This window comes from Corapipo altera, unplaced genomic scaffold, assembly GCF_003945725.1.
Source record: "Corapipo altera isolate COAL_440 unplaced genomic scaffold, ASM394572v1 0, whole genome shotgun sequence".
Classification (NCBI taxonomy): domain Eukaryota; kingdom Metazoa; phylum Chordata; class Aves; order Passeriformes; family Pipridae; genus Corapipo; species Corapipo altera.
The window spans coordinates 39721793-39734513 of NW_020884872.1; the positions used below are offsets into that span (position 1 = coordinate 39721793).

General features: G+C 37.7%; 1 protein-coding gene across 1 annotated transcript in view; it reads right to left on the reverse strand.

The window, feature by feature from the left end:
• Positions 1–12721, reverse strand: part of UBAC2 (UBA domain containing 2) — a 95385-nt gene that overhangs the window by 25570 nt on the left and 57094 nt on the right. Inside the window, exons 5-6 of the mRNA XM_027644788.1 lie at positions 5734–5857; positions 3809–3856 (exon numbers count right to left, since the gene is read on the reverse strand). Of these exons, the coding sequence (XP_027500589.1) occupies positions 3809–3856; positions 5734–5857 (172 nt within the window). The remainder of the gene's footprint in view (positions 1–3808; positions 3857–5733; positions 5858–12721) is intronic.

Below are 12721 nucleotides of genomic sequence, written 5' to 3' on the forward strand. Positions count from 1 at the left end.
GATTCTCTATATTTTCCAATATCTAAACATATAAAGCACAACTTTTCATACCACCTGAGAAAAGTAAATCACAGTGTAGCATAGAAACAATGCAGAAGAGTGTTGCATTTGGCTTAGGGAAATCGCCAAGGCAAACAGGATTTTAGAAACTTTTCAATTTCAGTTTCCTAATGTTTGAACTGAACTCTACACAAATTCAAGGCAGCTCACAGGAGATTTGGTGTGTTTCAAATTTTGAGCTTTAGGCAATGCAGGTCATCTTGCAAACAAATAAAAAACTGACACTAGACAAGAAGAAAGAGGCTACAAGACTAAAGTCACAGAAAGGGCCTGAAATATATCTCTCCCTCAGGAAATATAGTCCGAACTACATGGTTAGCAAGATCTGTGGCATGTGATCTGTCTGATAACAACATTATTGTAATAAGTGGAGAGAACTGCATTTCCCAGCAGGACATATGTCTTCTGCTGGTCACTAACCTGAGCTTACTTCTTGAAGTAGATGTGCTCTAGCTATGACTCAGTGAGCCTTGACATACCTCTTAAATTTCAATCCTACAAAAGTATAGCAAGGACAGATGTAAACTGGGAAACTCAAAAGATTTTAAAGGGTTAAAAAAGAAAGGGAAAGAAAATGTATATATCCAATGAGACACAGATATTATTTTTTAAGGTGTTTTGACTGTTTTAAAGAAAAAAAAATAGCAGTAAAACTGTTTTGGGCCTTCACTAAACTGAGTGATATGCATTCCATGGAAGCACTCCTGTAAACAACTGTTGAAAGGATTTCTTGCATCCCTAATATGAAGTTTCCTAATTTTATGGCATAAAAAAATCCTACTGGAAGAAACAAATCTGGACTGTGTGTACCAAGTATGGTACATTTCTGGCAAAACAAATCACAAGAAATTAAATTAGTCTCATAAACTATAAGAACATTATAGATTACTGATTACATCAGATTTATGATACATCTATTTCTTAAACTCTCTTTCTTACAAATAAGTAGCCTGTATTTAAACAGCATGTTTGACACAACATACTAGTGAGTGACATACAAAAAACCAATAACTGAGAGGAAGTCCAGTTTCACATGGAGAGTAAAGAAGCTGCCTTTAAGAATGGATTCCTATGTTGATTCAAAACTAGAGATCTAGGAAGATATACCTCATCACAAAGACAGACAAAGTAGACCTTTTATATTGCAGTAACACAACATGGGCTCCAATCTCCACAACTGAGAACAATCCACTACAAATCTGTAGTCGAACCACAAATTGTCTAAAATTCCCTATCACCAGGTATATTATGTCAATGCCTACCTGCAGACATAGACTCATACACACACGCAAACACATTTCTGTAATGACGGCATCACTTAAAGCTACTGAAAACAAGAACTTAAGGCAGTACAGTTCTCAGTTGCTCTATACCCTGCCTGGAATTCACAGGAAAGTCTTAACAGCAGTAGTATGGATGAACAAATAAAAAGTCTCCAGTGCCAGATCTCGCACCTGGTAAGTCAGATCCCATGTAGTCTAAGAGTGTTCATTACGTGTTAAATGTAAGTTGTGAGAATTTAGGTAAACCTAAACCACACAGTGAAGAGAAAGTGGAAACTGACAACAATTCAGAAATTGTGCTGGCACCGTCCATTTTAATTTTCCACATAAGCAGAAGTGCAACAAAAGCTAAATTACAAGATAGCATCATAATACACTCATAAGAGTGTGTAAGCGATCTTTAGCACTAAAAATACAGTGAAGTGTCTAACAGGCAATGAACTAGTGACTAAACATCTCACCTATCTGACTTGGTGTCCGTACACTTACTCAGTCTTTTTGTACAAATACATGAAAATTTGAATCCACAAAGATACAGTAATTTAGAAAAATGTCAAGAGTAATAAGAATTATAAAATACAGGTTGTTGGAATGATTTAACATTGATTTGACAATCTATTTATTTCTGTAATTGTACATATATGTATACTATCAAGTAACTACACTTGTAGTGCTAAAAGTCACCTTCACAGTGTTTCATATCCTTCTTCAGACTACTTATTATACTGAGAAGTTTATTTATTTATCAAATTTTCTCAAAAGATGCCAAATTTTAATTTCTAACAGAGGAGAAAAAGACTTTTAATTCACAGACGTGTGGCATATATGTTGAGCAAAAAAAAAAAAAAAATTCAGGACATGAACTTCTTTCCAAATTGTAGCACTTATTACAAAGTGATAGAGTGCAATTCTCCACTTGCTGTGGAAAAAATCAAGACTGAAAACACATCATCATTGATGATGACTTAATTCATGCTGACTGAAGCAATATGAAAACTTCAAATTATATTTTTAGCCTTCCTTTGACATAGAGAAAGTAATTTAATCCTATGGATTTTTACCTAAGTAAACATACTGTCGACCTGCAATTAAAAAAAAAAAATTAATAAAAAAGAATACTAAGAAAGTTGCATTATACGGCCGAACAAAACTTTATATTAAAAGGGAATTAAAACAAGAACTGCATAATCTATTATGAAAAAAAATATTTGAGCTGTTCTTTATAAGTCTGTATAACCAATATACATACAGCTTCTGTCACCAGGAAACAGGGAATTAAAATGCCTTTCCATTTCTTTCCTTTCCTTCCCTCTCTAATGAACACCTGTTCAAAAGGAAGGGCTATTAAAAGAGCCAGAAGAGTAACAGGAAGGGTAGTGTGTTTAGAGGAAGTCACAGATCCTTAGGTGGGCACAGAGGCTTGGGCTGATTTCCAGGAGAGATTTCTGGTTTGTTACTTGCACTGCTTTCATCAATATTTATTGTCAGATCAAATTACTGAACAGTCTTCACTGTTTACTGCTCTGTCACTCGTCTTGTTAGTTATCCTGCAAACTCACAGCATATTTTGCAACAGTCAGTGCAAATGGTAAGGGATCAAACTACTGAGTTGCAGCAACAATATGTGAAGTGTCCAAAGTGTCCACAGGCATTTCACTCTGAGCTCACTGCAAATTCAAATTAGTAGGTTCTAAACAGCAAGGCCCAACTTGAGTTTTTAAGATTCCATCAACTTAATAATGAGCTTCTTTGGAAGTTACTAACTCTTGCTATTTGAGAAGGTTACAGTCTTTTAGGCCAAGAAATCAGAGTCTGAGCTCCAAATTTCTAAGTTTGTGTAATTTTAAAACAAGCTTATCGGTATCTAACAATCTGGAAAATTTAGTACAATCTGTTTTACCACTAAGTGCCTTACTGCTAAGAACAGAATCAGAAAGGAAAAACACAGATCACACCTCCTTGACTGGTGTGAAGAAAGTGATTTTGCACCCTTACTGCTGTTGTCATAGTGAGAAACAGCTATACTACAGATATCCTAGGAGAACAGCAAAGCATGAAAAATCCTCACAGCAAAGTTATTTAAAGCTGCTTTTTGGAATAAGGCTTGCTGAAAACTAAAAAAAAAAAAAAAAAAAAAAAAAGGATAAATATTTTTACCATTTCCTCAATAGTCTCATTTATAGTTGTGGGTCTAAAGCTATATCCAGGGCACTTAAATTAATTTTAGACAGTCAGAGAGCAGTGGTACCCTGCAAATATTACCCAGCAATTTTGCTGTCTGTCAGTTTATCACCAGCTAGTCAGTGCTCTGCACCTTTGAAAGTTAAAGATGAAAACTTTCTACTTACCAATACAAAATGTTACTTAGTAGTTTCTGTTCTTTTTGAGTCCTAACATACTGTGCTGACTGCATACATAACAGACAGTTTTAAACAAGACATGACTTTTAAAACAGTAAGACTTACCAATCCACTTAAGGCTAAAATCCAGATGTAGGAACCAGAGGTTAAGAGCTAGAAGACAAGAGTAGGGATTAAAATTTTTATTCTACAAAGCTGTTGCTATCAGAACTACTAAGTTGCAATATTGTATATAGGCTATGCACTCATCATGGTAATGCGAGACGTCAGACATTTACCTCTGTTAAAATTCAGTTTAACATTAAAAAAAGATGTATTCCAAACGTAGCAAAGGGGAAAAAACACAGGATCCAACAATTGTTCTCCTTCTACAGGACAATACATTTTATTTTCATATAGCTTACTAAGTATAACAGGATGTCAGTTATAGGCTGCACAGAAAAACAAGTCTAAAAGACAGACTGAAGCAACGGAAATGACTCAGCAGCAACAGGAGAAGAGTTCCAAGCAGGGTAGGCACTGCAAGTGAAGCTCTCAGACATGCAGACACAGAAAGACTAAGCATGAGCATCAAAATAAAAAAAATAAAGTTCTCACCCAGTCACATACTTGCTGATATGAAATCACAGAAATAAACTGGAGTGAATTTTAAAAAAAAATCCTCATAAACCAACAGGGCAGCGTATTGTTTCTAGGAAACTATGTGATTGATCACATGGAGAAGGTTACTATCAACTGGAAAAATGGGCTGAAAATTAGACTGATACTGGTTACTAAAATAGTTCTGCATGATGCTGACTGAATCAAGAGAACACCTTCCCTCTAGACTTCTGACTACAGAAAGAGAGATAAGGGCAGAGTTTACAAATGAGGAGAAGGCAAATGAGACTTCCCTCAGCCTCTGTGTGATGGCAGTGACTGTTCTGTGAGCAGCAGGGAAAGATCCCGCAAAGATACGGGGGTTAGTAACAGCAGTGATCCGTACTGGAGGTGGTGCGTGCATGAAAGCAAAAGGCAAAGGACACGATGGAAAACAGGTCACACAATATCATGGCTTTCCCAAAGACCGGTAGCAGTATTGATGGGTTCAGAAGAAAAGAAACAAGATTTCTGAAAGGTCAAGAGAGTAAGGTGCTGGAGTAGAAACTGAAGGAAACGAAAGGCTAACCAGCAAAGAGGATGAATGAAATATTCATATGGAACACAAGTCAGTATTCTGAACCTGACCGTTCATTCTAAAATACTCTCTATCATACTTCACATAACTATGGTGCTTTCCATTCCTAGTGCCAGAGCTACTTTTGAGTCCCCAGAATACATAAAAACGAGTCTAATTTCTCATAACTTTGCACATCTCCTGTTTCATAATTCAGGTTGTGCCACAAGTGTACATTCATTTCTAGGCTGCTGGGGATTTTTTTATTGGTTTTTGAACAACTACTGCCTTTCTATACCAAGTATCTATATTTTTCCAGTCATATTTCACAGAGTACTATATGATATTGCTGTGTTCTATGTTACACTACTTTAAATTACCTGCCTCATGGTAATGCATGATATGCAAATAAAGTGAAATTCAGCCAAAACCTTGATTATTTACTAATAGTCTCACCACAGAAAAATATTGTGTTCTACAGCTTTGTTTGAGCTCTAATAAAGAAGGGAAAAATAATCAAAATCAAGAACACAAGCAAACAAAAAAGGTGAAAGACACATATGCCTTACATCAGGTTCTGTTTTAATCTCTTTTCTCCTAGTTCATTTTGCTGACCAAAAAAAAAAACAAAAACAATTGAAGAACTGCCTATTATATTTTCCCATGTAAGACAATGTAAGGACAGATCACTTGCCCACCACCTCAAGACACCAGTAACATGCTTTTCTGTATTTTAGATGACGGGATAGTTAGTAACTAAATATATGTCAAATCATACATGCAGAAGCATCAAAATTCATAGACAAACATACAGAAACACTAACTACTACATTAGTAATTCATTAAAAGATGAACAAGCAAGTACACACCATACCTGTAAACCCAGTATGTAGACCAGAGACTTGTTTGTGATAGAAAAGTGGCCTAATACTTGTGTCACCTGTACTCTTGGAATGGAGGAATAAAATGGAACAAACAGTGCAAACACAGGACTCAAGCTGCAAAAAGAAAGATACAGATGGTTTTAAGAATGATACCAGCAACAGTAGTGTCAAACAGTCAAAAGCAGTTAATTCTTAAGTACACAACAATCAAAATGTAACACCACCTTGCAAACAAAGGTCTTCCTTGGGAATCAGCAATTAGATACCTTGTGGCATTCAAGGAATGCATTAGCAAGTAAGAACACATGACAAAGAGTATTTTATTTCAAAACGTTTAGGATTGGAGGCAGAAGAGAAGGCAACACATTTAGTCTAACAGCAGACTGTTTCTATAAAACACAGCACACAATAAGAACAGCGGTAACCTGCATCAGAATAAAATCTCTGTGATTCAAATGGGCAAATGGTAAGGACTATACCTTTCCCAAAAGGTTAAGGAAACCACTTCACCTATTAACCTAAGATCCTGTTATTTACCCAGGCTTAAGGTGTTAGAGGATTGCCAATAGACTGCAGTATCCCAGATGGGAATATCGACAGATTGATTCAACTTCCCTTTGCCAGTGACTTACATGGCCCAACAAATAAAACTTCCTTTAGGGTCCTCATCTTAATCACAACACAAGAGGTTTATTAAGTTTCTAAACCATCATTGGAAGGAGTTTCATATACTTTCAGACTTCAAGCACTTTTTGCAATGACCAGATGCCTAGACTGATCTTGTGAATAGTAACTAGTGCACTTCATTCAGACACCCAGATACAAAACCCATGTTCCTCACCATAAAACACCCAAAGGCATGAATATGGGAGATTCTAAGAGAAAAAGACTTCCTGGGATGGAGAAGGGGAAGGCACAAAGTTCACTTAAGGCAGACACAACTTGCTCCACTGGTGGAGCTGTGATGGTGGGACCTTCAGGCAGCCAGATGCAGGCAGCAGGTAGGGGAGGCCATCAGCAAAGTGCACATCTGCCCCAGCTGAATTCTCAGCCATAGCTCTGTGCCGTCCTGTGTCCCACAGGTGTGGGATGCTCCATGGGGTAATTTTTCAGTGCTTATCAAAACTTTCAGGAATTGCAGTTTCTGTGGGCCTTTACATGAAAGGGATCTTTTTGTACCCAGAGGGAATTCTGCAAATGGCACAAACCAGGACCTAAATAATTAGAAGTGTTCATTCAAAAATATATTTCCCTTCCAGAGGAAATAGGATAGGAGGAATATATGTGAAACGACAGACTGAATATTAAAACTTACATTTCCCGAATAACTGTCAAATGCAACACCTACAGATAAGAAAAAAAACCCTCCCTCAAATATTATTTTTACTTCTTTAATGGGCTGTGGCTTAAAATAATTTCACTGTAATTTTGTTTGTTATATTTGAAGTTCAGTTTACTGAAAAGCTTCTGAAGACTTAAATACAGTTCAATTATACATGCATTTTTAGTACCATCCATTTGACACTCAGTCAGATGCACTTGAACGTACACAGAATGCTAACTCAGGAACTACTGAAAAATGTTCAATTTTGCACATAATCCTTCTTATATAAACAAAACACACCTCTACAAACCCATACAACACATTCTTGAAATAAATGTAGGAGCTGAAAGGCTATAAGAGAGCCACATGCAAAAATAATTCTTCATCAGAAGTTATTCCATTGCAGACAACATTAACTGAATAAATCAGGTTTTACAAGTGACGATAAAAGAAAAATGAAGAAAAAATATTTTTTTCTCTTCTTACAAAAGTAATTTTAAATTATTTCTTTCTACTCTGACCAAATGACCTGAGAGAATACCAAAACTGTGGCGTGCTTTTCAGGTTTAATTGCTCCTGTGATAAACAGTGACTCAGATACAGAGACTTCACATGCAAGAGTGCACTCAATCATAAGATGGGAAAGTACAAACAGGAATTTCCCAAGCCTGTGAGTTCATTTTAAAAAAGAGATTAGAGCATGTTGACAGGTTCCTTAAATGTTAATATTCACCGTTAATGTCAACACAGTCCACAATAAGCAACACCCCAGTCCAGGGTAGTGATCTGTGTAATTCAAAGTCCAGTGTCTGATACTGCTCAGCACCCAAGAATCTAGAGGAAACCTAGTGATGGACCTTTCCTCCTAAAACACTAAGTTTGTAGGCACCACAAAAGTATGCCCCTAAAGACATATGTGTTTGGTTTTTAGACAGACTTTACATCTAATATAAATATTTGTTACACAAATATCCGTTCAGGTATCTTTTTTAAAAATGTCAAAACTAGTGCCCTTTAAAATACTGTGTGAAACTCATTTGTACAGGTGAATCCACTGTGTGAAAATTTATTCCAATTAATTTTAAACTTTTGCCCTCAACTTTTTTATATAATTCTGTACTTTGAAAATTTCCATTAATATTTTCTGCTGCCTTCAGAATTTTCAATGTATTATGTATGCCTTGTTTTACAATATCTATATGGGGATGCTGTTTACCCAAAGCAGGTCTGTCAGAGATGTTATCCACATAAAAATACTGGAATATGGCTGACAAAGTAAGGGGACAACAAAAGGATGGTTACAGAAAGCATGGGCTCACTGTCTGGTGAAAAAAAGGATCCATTGACACAGGACATGAAAAAAGCCAATGCATTCCATGTCTTTTTTGCATCAGGTTTCACTGGTTAGTTTTGGCTTCAAGCCTTGCAGTTCCCTGAGCCTCCTATGGGACTGGAGCAACACCCGCTATAAAGGAAAACATTTTGGAGGCTCTTGAGCCCAACTGGTCATATAGGAGGCAAAACGTCCAGATAAGACGTACCTCAGGGTTCTGAGGGAGGTGGCCAATGCTACACCACTGAAATATCATGGTGATCAAGGCAGGTTCCTGATGGCTGGAAAAAAGGAAATGTCACACCCACCTTCAAGCAGGGCAAGAAGAGGATTTAAGTAGCTACAAGTCTTACCTCTGTCCCCAGAAAAGTTACAGAGTAAATCTCCTAGAAGCTGTTGCCAGCCACATGATGAACGAGGAGGCTGCTAATATCCCATATGGATTTACCAAAGGTGACTCTGGTGCTGTGGACAAGGAAGGGGAAGATGGCAAATGCACACTCTGACTTTAGGGTGGCCTTTGACTTGGTCTCCTCTTGTGCCCTTGAAATAAAACTGGGGAGATATGCAGTGTATAAGCAGATTCAAGGGAATCTGTCTGCACTGCTGGACTCAAAGGGTTCTGACCAGCAGCACAAACTTGAAGTGGCAGCCAGTTACTAGGAGCTTCCATCAGGGTCCATACTGGGATGAACACAATCCATAGTTTTTATTAAACAACATGGATGATGTGACAGAGGGCACTCTCAGCAAGCTAGTGAATGTCATCAAATTGGAGGGAGAAGTCAATACTTTGGTGAGCAGGACAGCATTCAGATATTATTTGGTGAGCTGGAGAAATGGGATGACAGGAACCTTAGGGAGTTCAACAGAAGCAACTGCAGAGTCTTCCACCTGGGCTGGAATGACCTCATGCAACGGCATAGACTGGTTAGAAAACAGATTTGCAGGAAAGGAGTTGGAGAATCCTTTGAATGTTAATCAGCAGCTTACCCTTGCAGGAAAGGACAACCACACAGAGGGCAGCACCGTGTGTTATCATCAGGCCAAGAGAAGTGATTGCTCAGCACCTCTGAGCCTGAACCCGAATCACTGTGTCCACTTTTGGGCTCCATGCTTCAAGAAAGGTATTAATATACTGGAGCAAGTCCACATGGGGACAATGACAGTCTGGTACTGTACCAGGCTGCCTGGAGCTAGAATCTCCATCCTCAGAGATAGAGCCCGAACAGACAGCCCAAAATAAGCTGTTCTTGTTGGACATGTTTTGAACTAGATGACTGCCAGAGGTCCTGTCAAACCTAAGCTACTCTATTATTCTGTGAATAATCCAGCCTTGTTCCTGAAGCTCATAATCACTGGAGGAACTTCTGTTCCTGTATTTCACTAGACAGGTACAAACATCCATCCATGTACTGTAATTAAAAGGACTGGTTCTTAACTCCTTTAGTTCTTCTTCTTGGTAGCATATATCAGATTCAACATCTACAAGTGGAATACCCTGAAGGACTACTTCAGTTCTCTCTTTTCCTTCACTTCTCTCTTTTTCTCTTTCCTTTTCCCCTAATCTCTTTCGATCCTCTCTCCTCTACTTCCTCTCCTTTTGCAGAGACCTTCATCCCAGCCCTTTGTTCTTTATACTATGAGAGAATCAGGAACATCCCTTTCAGTGCCATGATGAACTTCTACTAGAAACTTGAGATGTCTGTGTGCAAAGAAGGGCCACAGACACAAATACATGCTGACTCTAAACTAAGTTTATACTCACATCATGTTTAGGAAGTTAATTTCAGTCATGTGGGTTGAAAATAAAATTTTTTAACCAAACAGAAAACTCTAAAATCTGAAAGACTGATTTCTAGAGTTTGAACACTCCAAACAGATACCCCGTCACAAAGGTGTCCTGTAGTAGCAGGCTCTGTGACCATTGTATCCTCATTTTGAAGACCATGGTAAATGTCAATATTTGCAGTGAAACAGAAACACAGCAAACCAGATGGGAACATTCTACATCATACAAAGTGATCAGATTGGTTTTGCACAGAAAAAAACCCACGACATGTAGAAACAATATCCTTGAAAAAAATAAACTCGGAGATGTAAAAATTACTGGTAGAGAAGAAAAAAATCAGCGGCAAGTACTTCTCATAAGAGAAACATTTAAAGTCTAAAAGGATGACTAGTAGATGCAGATTAAAATAAAATATTTAACATTAGTAAATATATGCACAAAGTAGAGAAAAAAATAGTTCTAAAAAGCAAGAACGGAGGGTCAGAAAGGTAAATGCTACTTCTGCAAAAAGTACTGGCTGTTGTCAATGGAAGTTCTGTGGGATTAAATTTGCAGAAATAACATGCTATTTTATTCTAAATGACTCACTACACTTACTAACTGTGGTGCTGTGTTTTTCTTCATTCAAGTTCTTCAAAAAAAAGCATTAAACTGACAAAATCATGACCACATATTTTGGGGGGACTAAAAATATCACTTATAAAAACAGCTGCAGATAATATGGACAGGTAAACAGTGCACTTGCGATTCAAGTTACTAAATTACTTCAGTGATCTGTGTTCCTACAGTCTGTCCAGACGCTGCCATATTACACTTAAGGTGCCAGCCTTTATTCTGAACATGTTAAATATTCTCAATAACATTCTTTAAAATTAAGTAACTCTGTGGAACGTGTGGAACCATCCTTTATAGTTGGGTTCCTCTACCTGCTGGAGTCCAGGACTCAAAGGAACCATCTATTGCACCCAACTCTTTCACTACACATGAGCAGCACACCCCATTGCCTGAGGCCTCTCCATACAAGTAAAGCATTAGGCTGTGTTACTCAGTACCCATCTAACAGCCAACATTTCACATGAAAGCAAGAAGAAAGCAAAAAAAAAAAAAATAAAGAACTTGAAGTTGTGCATCTGGAGGGGAAAAGAAAAGATCCTCCTGTCCGTGAATCTCTCTGGAGAATCACAGCAACTTTGAGTTCATTAAAATATGAGGCCAAGCAAGCAAGCAACCAACCAACACTTTACAATCCCCTCAAGAAAGAAGTCAGACATCTATCCTAAAAAAACCTTTAGTTTTTAATGCCAAGACTATCCAACAATATATTCCATAAACTGCTCAGTTCCGTGATACTTGCCTTGCATGCCAGAAGCAAAACAGTAAGTGTTTGCACATATATGGTAAAACCAAATATATATCACACTTCCTAAGACACCACATGTCCTCATTTAAATGTTCAAATCATGGGACAGTCAAACAGATATTGGAGAAACAGCAGCTGCATAAGAACAGAAAACAAACAGCTAGGAGTGGAAGAAAGCAACCTGTACCATTTAGCTCAAGCAACTAACATCTCAACATGCTAGCCTGGATTGGTATCTAATACACCAGTATGACTCAAAGGGTACAATCTACTAATACACCAGTATGACTCAAAGGGTACAATCTACTACTGTATCTTAATCAAAGGAAGGAGATATTTTATCAGATCAGAGCAGGAAACATTGGTATTATTTTACAATGGTAACACTATTTTGAAATAGACATTTCCTTTAATAAGAAGCTGTGGTACTAATGTCAGCCCTTGAGCTAAGACTACATGACTGTGTATCTTGAAATTTCCCACTTCTATAGCGTATTTTTGGTGCTGGACAGGGAACCACACTGTGGTATTATTTTGCGTACATATGAAGCAAGTTCCCTGTGCAATTTCCCTTTAAACAGTCCTTAATGTTCATTACTTCATTTAAAGAGATTCTAATCTGTGACGAAACTGAATAATCAAAAAATTATTCAAAAACAAGAAAGGAAAACATCCATAATAAGACTGGTAAACTCTCCCACAGACTTTTTGAATCTGGTGTTAAAAGATGAATGTTCTATAAAGACTGAGGAGCTGAAAGCCCTACACTGAGCCCTTCAGCTCCCTGGCATCTAAGGGGAATCAAGCCATGTGTGCACTGGGAGTTCAACACCAGAAAAATCAGCGTATAGTGCCAACCAAATGCTCCAAGTAGGCACAGAAGTAGCTCTCAAGGCTCTATGTTCTGCTACAGCAAAAACATTTCCCATAAGACAAAGTGCATTTAGTAAAGTTTAACTTTGTCCTTAGATCTGCATTTACTGCAGGCTTTCTGATGAGATGGACACGTTAGTTGAGATCATCTCTCTGCACACCTCCATCACTACAACGTCAGCCAAGGCTTGTGCTGTGAACACAGCCCTAACATTTCCAAAGAGGCAACTCACTCTCTGCATGTGTTGGACCTGCCAAAAATAGCCTCATCATGCCTACTTGTTGGTTCTTTAAAA